The 14450-nt window shown below is 43.4% G+C and overlaps 1 protein-coding gene across 1 annotated transcript in view; it reads right to left on the bottom strand.

Moving 5' to 3' along the window:
• Positions 1 to 608: 608 nt before the first annotated feature.
• LOC138261848 (uncharacterized) overlaps positions 609 to 14450 on the bottom strand; it is a 165974-nt gene continuing 152132 nt past the window's right edge. The window contains exon 5 of the mRNA XM_069211358.1: positions 609 to 5446. Within this exon, the coding sequence (XP_069067459.1) occupies positions 3927 to 5446 (1520 nt within the window). The 3' untranslated portion in view covers positions 609 to 3926. The remainder of the gene's footprint in view (positions 5447 to 14450) is intronic.

The following is a 14450-nucleotide window of genomic DNA, read 5'->3' as shown; positions in this document are numbered from 1 at the left end:
GAGTTTTAGTCTCACTACGATTCACATTCTTACAATATTCACAGCTCACACACACATTTTACTCACATGGGGCAGGAAAAAAAACATCCAAGACCTCTTCCTATATAATGAGTTGTAGCCAACAACTGATATTGTGGTGTGAGGAGGAACCCTATGATGAAGCATGCCACCTCAGGATGAGTGATGCTTCTGATGCTTAAGAAAGCTCTTTCTTTTTTTTAAATCTGTCAGAACTGTCAGCAAATACCTTAACATTTTGATCATAATTATTGGCCCGGATATATTGTTGTGCTGGTTAAGTGACTTGTGTCCAGATTCCTAATGTTGATGATCACTGGTGTATGCAAAAACTATTGCAAATATTCTCTCATTTTATCTCATGTGCGTTTAGAAAATTGTTCAATTATCAAATGCATTGTTTTATGAATTTGAGATTCAAAATATCTGTATTTTTTATATGGATAGTTCAGCGTAGGAAGTCAAACCGGATTCTAACATTTTGACGCATAACATATATTGAGATTTAAATCATGATTGGGTAGGTTTGCAAATGAGTTATGGATCCTTGTGGTCATGAGCTAAAATATATATACTACATATTGACCGTACACAGTAAAGTTAGATTTTATTTTTATTTCAGTTGCCATATTATGCACAGTAATGTTAATATGACAGTAAAACACGAGTATGAGCAGGATTTGCTCCTATTTAATGTAGCATTTCAGAAATCGAACCGTAACAAAAATTAATGTGCCAGTTTGCAAAACTTACACATCAAGAAATATACATATATATTTATACACATATATATATATATATATATATATATATATATATATATATATATGTACCACATTATTAAATAAAACAACTTTGTATTTGACATGACAAATTTGCAATATTGCAAACATTATAAAGTGTCTTAAAACTATAAAATATATATTTTCGTACAATATTTTAGGGTGTAAAATCTTTTGGCCATGCATTGAAAAATGTCTGTTTTTAGTTCAGTCTCTGTATCCTTATAGAATATTATAAGCAAATAGTGTTAAAAAACCTACATATGTCCCTTTTGTTGGAGATATGATTGTCATAAACAATTAAGCATTCAGATACCACACATGAGATGTGTATACAGTTTATATCAATTACACAGATGATAGAGTAAAGACTATTCTGCTAAAATTGTGGTTTTAAGCAGGGTGTGTCGAGAAAGCATTTGGATGTATGTATGTAGTTATTTTTTAGGCATTGAATAAGTACGGCGTTGTTAATTATATGTATTTAGGCCACTTTTGAAGCTTTGGCTTCTTTTTACTTCACAAAAAATAATTCCAATAAGCACAGTTATTTAACGCCATTTTTATACTAGTGGCCCAGATGCAGCATCTATTGAATTTGTAGCTGTATTTGTTTACGATCACTGTGCTTTGAGAGCAGTGCTTAATTAGAGCCGGTGATTTCCGGTGCAGGACATCAGCTCTTATTTTTGAGGGCCGGCACTTATTTTTCTGCCTCAAGCATATACTGTGAGCAAAAGACACACATGGGAAAGACGAGGAAGAGAAAGACTTAAAAGCGTCATAAAGGGAGAAAGCAGAAAGTTGGAAGAGTAGGCTGAAGGGGCAGGGAGTGGCTGTAAATGGATTAAAGAGGCCCGAGATGGCTTCAGGATTACGCCGTCTCAGTATTCTGTGCTTGCACATTGAATTGCAGCAACTGTGTCAGAGGAACGCTTTGGGCACCGGCAAGTTTTTATTTACAAATTAACCACTGCTTGAGAGAGGTTATTTTTCACCCGGTTGGCCAATCTTTGGAGGTCTTTGGAGTTCAGGTTGCTAAGAGTAGTGCTATTTTGAAATGTCAGTGCACTGTGCATCAGTGTTAGTTTATATGAATGTCTATGTATTGTCCATTCATAGAGCATTGCTCTGTTTAGGTGGCTGTTTCAGATAATTCACAGGGATGATGTCAGATGACAAAGAATAGGATCTCATTTCTTTAAGAACATATTCTGTGGTGCAGCGGTTGAATTATAGAATACATGAACAAATCAAGGATCAGGTTGCTTTGCTTTCAGAGGAATTAGAGGCCGACAAAATATTCCTAAACATCGGACTGTCTGTGACTACCTTGTGCCATTTACCCTGCCTCCCATCCCACAGTTGAGTCAATCTCCAACTTCATCTCAAAAGTGATAGCAACAGCATGATGGTAAAGACAATGATGACGATTGCATTCAAACAAAGGAAGCACTAGCGGTACTCTGTCAAGCAAAATGTAAACCAACATACATTGCCTATAGCTTTGGAGTCAATATTCTTTTGGGTGTTTTAGGATTAGCGTGGCTGATTTATATTTAGACATAACTACATAAGTACTGAATTTATCTGTGATTTACAAAGGGGTCAGTGATTTTTTCATGCAATTTTTCCCTGTCATATTTTGGGGCAACTCAAGTGATCCATTCAGAATTAGAATCCCTTCTGTGACAATCCAACAAAAATGACAATATAATGTCACTATAGCATCAGTATTGTTACATACCTTTTCAAGCATATCAGATAATGGCAGCAATAGTTTCAGGGAAATAACATCTGGAGGTGGCGACATCATGTGCAATATATTATTTTCTTGAACAGGTCTGATTATTTCTACAAAACGAAATACTTTTTTTTTATTAACTCTTAAGTTAAATGACTTTATTATAAACAGATGCCACATTGTGTCTAGGACTGGAGATATACCACTAGTGAAGACCTTTTTTCAGAATATGGTGCAAATGTTAAAATGCTAAACGTGCAATTCTGCTAGATGTATCCCCATCCCTGTATGTCTGCAAAATACAAATTCCAAATCCATCTATGGTGGGAAATGTTAGAAGTAAAACCAAATATTTTAACACGTGATATTAAAGTTGCCAAATATATTCCTCTATCGTTTGCTAAAATGTACTACTTGCTTTCTCCCCTCACAATTCGGGCCAGTATTGTCAGTCCTGGCTTGTATATGCAAAACTGATTTAGTAGCGGTATGGACATGCCTTAGATGCAAACTGAGCCTGACAGCCATCACCTCTCATTCAGTTGCCTTGGAAACATGGGATACACTGGGTGGAGCAGAAAGGAATGATTGAACAAAAAGTAGACGTAAAGAAAAGAAAAATGTATGGAAATTAGTGGGTGAATAATTTGAACGACAAAACATACTGAGTTCAAGATGACAGAAAACACTAAAATATATACAAGCGAAATAGTAGACCAAATAGGTGTGGGGAATATGGTAAATGTGCACTTGAGCAGAGATAAGTCAAAAGTTTGTTCTTTACGTATATCGCAACTTGTCTAATTTCAACTTAAATATAATAGTTCGTAAGTACCCAACCTTTATATACTACAGTTCTGAATGCATTTAAATTGAAATAAAGACTGACAATTGCATTTCTTAAAGGGCTTTGAATTATGCCATAACCGCAAAAGACTGATCCGCCATGTAGAAAATGTAGGTTTTCTTCAAGGTGCATTTAAATGTTGTCAAAGGTTCACATTTCTGGTTACTTTCCAATTTGTGTTGTTGTGGTTTAATTGGTCACCATTGATTTGGTCATTTATTTCTATTTCTTTAACAGTAATGCTTTGAAGTTAGAAAACGTTTATACTGTTAGAGATGTGTGGTCCTACTTAGCCTTAGGGTCTGGATTTGTTCACTTCCCACAGCATTGGAAAGTTATTGGGTGGCAAAAATGTAGTCAATTAACCCTTTTCACATTTGTGATCGAGCAGAGTTTAACTTGCAACAGTGCTGGCGAGGGTGATTTTCACTGATGTGCATGTGCTACGATCAAATAACTGTACACCATCACCCTCATATCAGTACCAAGAAGACAGTGTGGTGCCAGTGCTGGAATTTCTTGGCTTGTGGGAAATTTAGGAGGAAATCCACAAAATGGATATGCTGGTTCCAAGTTCATGGGCGATTTGATTGATCCTACCACGCACACAGTCGAGAGAAATGGAGATCATGGTGCCATTCAGCACTTCAAAAGACGAACGCAGGGATACTGTGGTCCAAATACTTCCTTCTGGTATCTGCCCTCCAATTTGCTGTGCTATTGCTGTTGGATTCACCTGACCACTGGTGTGAGCATTTAATGTCAATTTGATTATGTTACACGAATAAATCACCTTTAAGTTGAACGACACGCTGGCCGTCCCCCGTTCTGTGAAAAGAAAATATTTCTGAGCAAATTGTCCAGAAGTGACCAGTTGGATCTGTTTCTCATGGGCAGAGGACTTACTGAAATGCAAACATTTGTTTCTCACCGCTCCTGTAGGCAAACCAGTGCTGGAGACTGTGGCTGACAGAGCTGCAGAGACAGCCGTTGGGATCCATATAAGACTGAGCATGCTGATGCCTGAATTTTCTCCAAAGTACCGCACATTGCACTGTGCTGGGGAGAGTATCTCAAAGCTAATCATGTCCCCAGCATTGACTTTTGTTGCTCCAGAAGCAGATATTGAGGTGTCTCTATAGTTCACCCCCGACTTATACACCTGCATCAGTTCTGAGTTGGTGCCATTTCTACTGATGTAAGAGACCAGAGAAAAGCCTTCATGAACACAAGTGTGCCCCATGGAGTAGAGGGCTTGTTGGAAGACAAACTTCACAACACCTGTTTCTGTAAACTTTATACTTCTTCCATCATGAGATGAGGTTATCATGTATGGGTCAGATACAGAGGTAATTTTAAAAGTTGGTCGATAGTTTGTTTGATAATGCATAGCTGTCGACATTTGTGCACTCATGGCCACCGCACCAGTATCATGAGATAACCAGAACAAGCTAAGGGGTGTGTTGAGCTCATATGCATTTAAGTCTTTGCTTTGGTTACAAAATTGGTTTGGACTCTTTAGGAAGACAGAAAGCGCGTGGCTGGGCTCCACCTCTGCTGCACTACTCAAAGTTGTGCTCTGATAATATTTTCCATCTGGTTGCTCAATGCGGACACCACTTAGCTCATAACCCTCTTCACTGTTGTTTAATTTCAAGGAGAGCTGAAGAAAATTTCGGCAATTATGCTTCACAGCAAAGTTGAGGTCGACCCATACTAAGCCGTGCTGCCTAAATACCAGCCTGCTATCTTCAGTTGATAGGATGTCACATTGTACCTTTTCTTTGATCTTCATGTTCAATCCTGTGTACACCTGAGCAGAGGCGGTCTTAGCTGAGGGTAGTGATACACTGGCCATCCAACATTCAGAAAGCTTGGTTTCGGAGGCATGGGAGCAAACAGTGTCACTGACTCCAGAACAAGCAAAAGTGACCATTCCATGCTCACATTCAGCACAAGCCTGGCATTCCTCCATTTCTTTATTGAAAAAGTAACCATCCCCGCAGAGACCAGAGACAGCATCTCTCTCTGCAACACCAAGACATCGGAACCCACCTGTGGACAAAAAAAACAATCCCATTAGATCTCAAGACACAAAATATTACATCATTAATATTATTATTCAATTAATATATTGTGCAGCAAAATAGTAACAATCCATGAGTAAATAATTGGGATTTCTGAGGACATCTCTGCAGATCATTTGCCGGAAACTTTGGATTCGATTTTGATGTGACTTACATTTGTCGCACTCAAGTTTACCACTGAATTCCACAAGTAAGCCAGGAGTACTACTGCCTTACTCCTGGAATTAAGTAAAAACTAAAGAGTATTACAAGAGTAAGTTGCACTTGCGGGCTCCTAATTCTTTGTGAATCAGTTCTCTGATTTTTAGTGTTGCAGTAAAAAATGTGAAATCATTGCCGCAAAGTTAGCAAGCTTTGCTTAAAATATCTACGTTTTGCTAATGGCCTACCTTGATACTAGTTCTGGGGAACACAGCATAGAATCATGATTTTGATGACATAAACTGTACACAAATTGCTTTAACAGTCTTTATGATTTTACTGGGTATTTAGGTATTTTACTTTGTAGACTCAACTGTACCATACATTAGTTACTGCTCTGTGATTTGCAAAGGCAAAACACCCCTAATTTTTATTGTGTTATATTTTTTGCTAAATTACTTTCGTATAAATGACACCTTACAATTAGAACCAAATACCTCTTACCCACCAATGTGAGATTATGAGACACCAGAACATGTTCCATTAGTCTTTGAAGACCAGAGCAAATTTAAATTTGGTAGTATGGATTATGTACAACTCATTGCATATGACAGATCTAAGCACAAGGATTTTGCGTATAACAATTAGTACACATAATTGTATTGAGTATTCATGAACAATCGATATCTGCTGTGTTGAATGGAGCGCACACCATCCATGCTGGGCTAGATGTAGGCTGAACACTGATTATTTTCAAGTATAGAACATTGTGGCAGTTTATAGCACAGACTTCAGAATAAGAACCCCTACATCCGCTTAGCTACACAAATGTTAATTAATCTGTCTGTTTCAGTGAGTCGCATTGCTCTGGTTAAGTAGTACGGAAGCCTGTGTGGGTCAACATTCATTTATAGATTACTCTCCGTGAGAACAATGCAATATTCTGAGAAGTGTATTCCTTTAATCGCTTGTATGCCTTGGACGAGGTGATCTTGTCCAAGGTGCCGGTGCCTTGGACGAGATCACCTCGTCCTGTTATGGGCCCGGGGGGGGGGGAGCGCTAGCGCTCCCCCCGATGGCCAGGCACACCACTCCCCTGGGCAGGGATGAAGGGGAATCGCTTCCCCTTCCACCCCGCTCCCCTGTAATCCCCTGTGGCGTCTGATGAAGCACACTGACCTCATCAGAGGCCTTCCCTCCGGCGCTGGAAGCTCAGCTTCCAGTGCCCGATCGGCTCCTCTGATCACGTGGAGGGGGCAGAGACGCCTGAAAGGAGAGTAAGGCCTGCTGCGATGCGATCGGACAGCAGAAATGCCACCAGACAATTAATTTTTTTTTTTACTTGACAAGGAGAGCGGCTCCTTGGGCAAGCGCTGCTCTCCAGGGGGCAATTTGTTTTTTGGCTTTCTGCCCCCCCTGGGGCCAGAAACCCCCCTAGACACCAGGGATTTTTTTGTTTGTTTTTTGTGTTTTTTATTTGTGGGGAGCAACCCCTTAGGCAAGGGTCGGTCCCCTGGGGGCAATTTATTTTTTATTTTTTATGAGGCCTATCTGTCCCCAAGGGGGGCAGAAACCACTAGACACCAGGGATTTTGTTTTTTTTATATGTACACATAAGGGGAGCGCCCCCTTGGGCAAGGGCCGCTCCCCAGGGGGGCAAATAATTTTACTGCTGTTTCTGCCCACCTGGGGGCAGAACAGCCCCCGGGGGGGGGCACAAACCCCCTAGACACCAGGTATTTTTTTGTTTGTTTCTCTTTTGTTTGTTATATGTGGGGAGCGACCCCTTAGGCAAGGGTCGCTCCCCTGGGGGCAAAATTTATTCTAGGCCGTTTCTGCCCTCAGCCTATTTCTATTAGGCTAATCTGCCCCCAAGTGGGGCAGAAACCACTAGACACCAGGGATTTTGTTTTTGGTCAGTTTCTCTTGAAGGGAGCGACCCCTCAGGCAAGGGTCGCTCTCCTGGGGGGGGGGGGATTTGTTTTAGGCCATTTCTGCCCCCCTTGGGGGCAGTTCAGCCTACTGTAATTAGGCTGATGGGGCTGAAACCTCTAGGTACCAGGGATTTTTTTTTTTTTTTTTTTTATATGTGGGGAGCGACCCCTTAGGCAAGGGTCGCTCCCCTGGGGGCAAAATTATCTTTGAGCCATTTCTGCCCCCCTTGGGGGCAGATTGGCCTATTTTTATTAGGCCAATCTGCCCCCGGGGGGGGCAGAAACCACTAGACACCAGGGATTTTTTTTTTTGCGAAAAGTTCACGCAAGGGGACGACTTCTTAGGCAAGGGTCATTCCCCTGGGGGGCAAAGTTATTTTAGGTAATTTCTGCCTCACGTGGGGGCAGAGCTGCCTATTTTTATTAGGCCAATCTGCCTCCAAGGGGGGCAGAATCCACTAGGCACCACAGATTTTTTTTTTGCGCCAATTTCCCGCAAGGGGAGTGACCCCTTAGGCAAGGGTCGCACCCATTGGGGGGCAAATTTATTTTAGCTAATTTCTGCTCCCCTTGGGGGCAGATCGACCTATTTCTATTAGGCCGATCTGCCTCCGGGGGGCAGAAACCACAATGGCTCCAGGGATTGGTGCGTGTTTTGTTTGGGGGGGTAGCCCCTTGGGCAAGGGTCACTCCCCATGGGGGCACATTACTGTTGGCCATATCTAACCCAACCCAGGGGCAGATTGGCTTATTTTGGTAAGGCCCATCTGCCCCTAAGGGGGGCAGAAAGCCCACCAGGGACCAGGGAATATTTTTTTTCAAAATAAGAGGGTGGGGGTATGGCCATACCCCTGCCGCAAATAAATGGGGCCAAAGTTGTTCTGCCCACCAGTGGGCAAATGGGGCAATTACCCCCAATCCACACCCCAGGGGGCAGGAAGTCTACTAAATGCCAGGGAATTAAAAAAAAAATTGTGGGGTGGTGGCTACCAACCAGTATGGGCATGGTTATGCCCCCACCCCAACTGAAGGGGGTAACAGTCTTTCAGCTTTCCCCCGCACACTAAAACATCTTATCCCGCGGCAAGCAAGTGGACATTTGATTATTTGGGGTTTTAGTTTTACATTTGGGATGTGAGAGCTTGGCTAACTCTCAAAATGGTCCCACTTGGAATGGTGAGGGCTGCACTTTTTGGACTTTGGGACGCTGCCATGTAGAAAAAGACCTAGACACATCTGAAAACTAAACATCTGGGTGAGTCAAGGTGGTCTGCTTCAAATGCACCGCACCATTTTCTTACCCACAATGCCCTAAAAACCTCCAACTTTGCTGGAAATCACACATTTTCCCACATTTTTGTGATGGAACCTACCGGAATCTGCAGGAATCCACAAAATTCCTACCACCCAGCATTGTCTCATCTATACCAATAGAAATTCTGCCCCACTTGTCAGCCTAAAAATGTTTTTTTCCAAACTGCCCTTTTGGACCCGCTTTGGTTCCCCTTCAATTTTGACATGTTTTTGGCTCTTCCCTGTCACAGGCACTGGGCCCACCTACACAAGTGAGGCATTATTTATACCAGGAGACTGAGGGGAACGTTGGGGGGTAGGAAATGTGTCCCGGTGCGGTGATCCCACACAGAAATGTGTGAAAAATTTGATTTTTTAGATAATTTGAGGTTTGCTGAGGATTCTGGGTAAGAAAACACTGGGGTATCCACGCAAGTCACACCTCCCTGGACTCCCTCGGGTGTCTAGTTTTCAGAAATGTCTGGGTTTTGTAGGTTTTCCTGTATGGCTGCTGAGCCCAGGACCAAAAACGCAGATGCCCCCGCAAAAACAGGTAGTTTTGTATTTGATCATTTTGATGTGTCCCAATAGTGTTTTGGGGCATTTCCTTTCCCGGGCACTAGGCCTACCCACACAAGTGAGGTACCATTCTTATCGGAAGACTTGGGGGAACACTGGGTGGAAGGAAATTTGTGGATCCTCTCAGATTCCAGAACTTTCTGTCACCGAAATATGAGGAAAAAGGTTTTTTTGGGCCTAATTTTGATTTTGATGTTTGCAAAGGATTCTGGGTAACAGAACCTGGTGAGAGCCCCACAAGTCTCCCCATCTTGGATTCCCCTAGGTGTCTAGTTTAAAAAAATGTGCAGGTTTGATTGGTTTCCCTAGGTGCCGGCTGAGCTGGAGGCCAAAATCTACAGCTAGGCACTTTGCAAAAAACACCTCTGTTTTCTGTAGAACAATGTGATGTGTCCATGTTGTGTTTTGGAGCATTTCCTGACGCGGGCAGTATGCCTACCCACACAAGTGAGGTACCATTTTTATCGGGAGACTTGGAGGAACGCTGGGTGGAAGGAAATTTGTGGCTCCTCTCAGAGTCCAGAACTCCGTGTCACCGAAATTTGAGGAAAAAGTTTTTTTTTGCCAAGTTTTGAGGTTTCCAAAGGATTCTGGCTAACAGAACCTGGTGAGAGCCCCACAAGTCACCCCATCTTAGACTCCCCTAGGTGTCTAGTTTTAAAAAATGTGCAGGTTTGGTAGGTTTCCCTAGGTGCCGGCTGAGCTGGAGGCCAAAATATACAGCTAGGCACTTTGCAAAAAACACCTCTGTTTTCGGTAGAAAAATGTGATGTGTCCTCGTTGTGTTTTGGAGCATTTCTTGTCCCGTGCACTATGCCTACCCACACAAGTGAGGTACCATTTTTATCGAGAGACTTGGGGGAACGCTGGGTGGAAGGAAATTTGTGGCTCCTCTCAGATTCCAGAACTCTCTGTCACCGAAATTTGAGGAAAAAGTGTTTTTTTAGCCAAATTTTGATGTTTGCAAAGGATTCTGGGTAACAGAACCTTGTGAGAGCCCCACAAGTCACCCCATCTTGGATTCCCCTAGGTGTCTAGTTTTCAAAGATGTGCAGGTTTGGTAGGTTTCCCTAGGTGCCGGCTGAGCTGGAGGCCAAAATCTACAGCTAGGCACTTTGCAAAAAACACCTCTGTTTTCTGTAGAAAAATGTGATGTGTCCACGTTGTGTTTTGGAGCATTTCTTGTTGCGGGCAGTATGCCTACCCACACAAGTGAGGTACCATTTTTATCGGGAGACTTGGGGGAACGGTGGGTGGAAGGAAATTTGTGGCTCCTCTCAGAGTCCAGAACTCTCTGTCACCGAAATGTGAGGAAAAGTTTTTTTTTAGCCAAGTTTTGAGGTTTCCAAAGGATTCTGGCTAACAGAACCTGGTGAGAGCCCCACAAGTCACCCCATCTTGGATTCCCATAGGTGTCTAGTTTTAAAAAATGTGCAGGTTTGGTAGGTTTCCCTAGGTGCCGGCTGAGCTGGAGGCCAAAATGTACAGCTAGGCACTTTGCAAAAACACCTCTGTTTTCTGTAGAAAAATGTGATGTGTTCATGTTGTGTTTGGAGCATTCCCTGTCGCAGGCACTATGCCTACCCACACAAGTGAGGTACCATTTTTATCGGGAGACTTGGGGGAACGCTGGGTGGAAGGAAATTTGTGGCTCCTCTCAGAGTCCAGAACTCTCTGTCACCGAAATCTGAGGAAGAAGTTTTTTTGTGCCAGGTTTTGAGGTTTCCAAAGGATTTTGGGCAACAGAACCTGGTGAGAGCCCCACAAGTCACCCCATCTTGGATTCCCCTAGGTGTCTAGTTTTAAAAAATGTGCAGGTTTGGTAGGTTTCCCTAGGTGCCGGCTGAGCTGGAGGCCAAAATCTACAGATAGGCACTTTGCAAAAAACACCTCTGTTTTCTGTAGAAAAATGTGATGTGTCCACGTTGTGTTTTGGAGCATTTCCTGTCGCGGGCAGTATGCCTACCCACACAAGTGAGGTACCATTTTTATCGGGAGACTTGGAGGAACGCTGGGTGGAAGGAAATTAGTGGCTCCTCTCAGAGTCCAGAACTCTCTGTCACGAAATGTGAGGAAAAGTTTTTTTTTTAGCCAAGTTTTGAGGTTTCCAAAGGATTCTGGCTAACAGAACCTGGTGAGAGCCCCGCAAGTCACCCCATCTTGGATTCCCCTAGGTGTCTAGTTTTAAAAAATGTGCAGGTTTGGTAGGTTTCCCTAGGTGCCGGCTGAGCTGGAGGCCAAAATGTACAGCTAGGCACTTTGCAAAAAACACCTCTGTTGTCTGTAGAAAAATGTGATGTGTCCTTGTTGTGTTTTGGAGCATTTCCTGTCGCGGGCACTATGCCTACCCACACAAGTGAGGTACCATTTTTATCGGGAGACTTGGGGGAACGCTGGGTGGAAGGAAATTTGTGGCTCCTCTCAGATTCCAGTACTCTCTGTCACCGAAATGTGAAGAAAAGGTGTTTTTTTTGCCAAATTTTGAGGTTTGCAAAGGATTCAGGGTAACAGAACCTGGTCAGAATCCAACAAGTCACCCCGTCTTGGATTCCCCTAGGTCTCTAGTTTTAAAAAATGCACAGGTTTGGTAGGTTTCCCTAGGTGCCGGCTGAGCTAGAGGCCAAAATCCACAAGTAGGCACTTTGCAAAAACACCTCTGTTTTCTGTAGAAAAATGTGATGTGTTCATGTTGTGTTTCGGAGCATTCCCTGTCGCAGGCACTATGCCTACCCACACAAGTGAGGTACCATTTTTATCGGGAGACTTGGGGGAACGCTGGGTGGAAGGAAATTTGTGGCTCCTCTCAGATTCCAGAACTCTCTGTCACCGAAATTTGAGGAAAAAGTGTTTTTTTAGCCACATTTTGAGGTTTGCAAAGGATTCTGGGTAACAGAACCTGATGAGAGCCCCACAAGTCACCCCATCTTGGATTCCCCTAGGTGTCTAGTTTTAAAAAATGTGCAGGTTTGGTACGTTTCCCTAGGTGCCGGCTGAGCTGGAGGCCAGAATCTACGGCTAGGCACTTTGCAAAAAACACCTCTGTTTTCTGTAGAAAAATGTGATGTGTCCACGTTGTGTTTTGGAGCATTTCTTGTCACGGGCAGTATGCCTACCCACACAAGTGAGGTACCATTTTTATTGGGAGACTTGGGGGAACGCTGGGTGGAAGGAAATTTGTGGCTCCTCTCAGAGTCCAGAACTCTCTGTCACCGAAATTAGAGGAAAAAGTTTTTTTTAGCCAAGTTTTGAGATTTCCAAAGGATTCAGGGTAACAGAACCTGGTGAGAGCCCCACAAGTCACCCCATCTTGGATTTCCCTAGGTGTCTAGTTTTAAAAAATGTGCAGGTTTGGTACGTTTCCCTAGGTGCCGGCTGAGCTGGAGGCCAGAATCTACAGCTAGGCACTTTGCAAAAAACACCTCTGTTTTCTGTAGAAAAATGTGATGTGTCCACGTTGTGTTTTGGAGCATTTCCTGTCACGGGCAGTATGCCTACCCACACAAGTGAGGTACCATTTTTATTGGGAGACTTGGGGGAACGCTGGGTGGAAGGAAATTTGTGGCTCATCTCAGAGTCCAGAACTCTCTGTCACCGAAATTAGAGGAAAAAGTTTTTTTTTGCCAAGTTTTGAGATTTCCAAAGGATTCAGGGTAACAGAACCTGGTGAGAGCCCCACAAGTCACCCCATCTTGGATTTCCCTAGGTGTCTAGTTTTAAAAAATGTGCAGGTTTGGTACGTTTCCCTAGGTGCCGGCTGAGCTGGAGGCCAGAATCTACAGCTAGGCACTTTGCAAAAAACACCTCTGTTTTCTGTAGAAAAATGTGATGTGTCCACGTTGTGTTTTGGAGCATTTCCTGTCACGGGCAGTATGCCTACCCACACAAGTGAGGTACCATTTTTATTGGGAGACTTGGGGGGAACGCTGGGTGGAAGGAAATTTGTGGCTCCTCTCAGAGTCCAGAACTCTCTGTCACCGAAATTTGAGGAAAAAGTTTTTTTTAGCCAAGTTTTGAGATTTCCAAAGGATTCAGGGTAACAGAACCTGGTGAAAGCCTCACAAGTCACCCCATCTTGGATTCCCCTAGGTGTTTAGTTTTCAAAAATGTGCAGGTTTGGTAGGTTTCCCCAGGTGCCTGCTGAGCTGGAGGGCAAAATGTACAGCTAGGCACTTTGCAAAAAACACCTCTGTTTTCTGTAGAAAAATGTGATGTGTCCTCGTTGTATTTTGGAGCATTTCCTGTCGCGGGCACTATGCCTACCCACACAAGTGAGGTACCATTTTTATCGGGAGACTTGGGGGAACGCTGGGTGGAAGGAAATTTGTGGCTCCTCTCAGATTCCAGAACTCTGTCACCGAAATGTGAGGAAAAGGTGTTTTTTTAGCCAAATTTTGAGGTTTGCAAAGGATTCTGGGTAACAGAACCTGGTCAGAACCCCACAAGTCACCCCGTCTTGGATTCCCCTAGGTCTCTAGTTTTAAAAAATGCGCAGGTTTGCTAGGTTTCCCTAGGTGCCGGCTGAGCTAGAGGCCAAAATCCACAATTAGGCACTTTGCAAAATACACCTCTGTTTTCTGTAGAAAAATGTGATGTGTCCACGTTGTGTTTTGGAGCATTTCCTGTTGCAGGCACTATGCCTACCCACACAGGTGAGGTACAATTTGTATCGGGAGACTTGGGGGAACGCTGGGTGGAAGGAAATTTGTGGCTCCTCTCAGATTCCTAAACTCTCTGTCACCGAAATTTGAGGAAAAAGTGTTTTTTTAGCCAAATTTTGAGGTTTGCAAAGGATTCTGGGTAACAGAACCTGGTGAGAGCCCCACAAGTCACCCCGTCCTGGATTCCCCTAGGTCTCTAGTTTTAAAAAATACACAGGTTTGGTAGGTTTCCCTAGGTGCCGGATGAGCTAGAGGCCAAAATCCACAGGTAGGCACTTTGCAAAAAAGACCTCTGTTTTCTGTGGAAAAATGTGATGTGTCCACGTTGTGTTTTGGGGCATTTCCTGTCGCGGGGACTAGGCCTTCC

Source organism: Pleurodeles waltl, chromosome 10, assembly GCF_031143425.1.
Source record: "Pleurodeles waltl isolate 20211129_DDA chromosome 10, aPleWal1.hap1.20221129, whole genome shotgun sequence".
Lineage (NCBI taxonomy): Eukaryota > Metazoa > Chordata > Amphibia > Caudata > Salamandridae > Pleurodeles > Pleurodeles waltl.
This window is presented reverse-complemented; position numbering and strand designations above follow the sequence as displayed.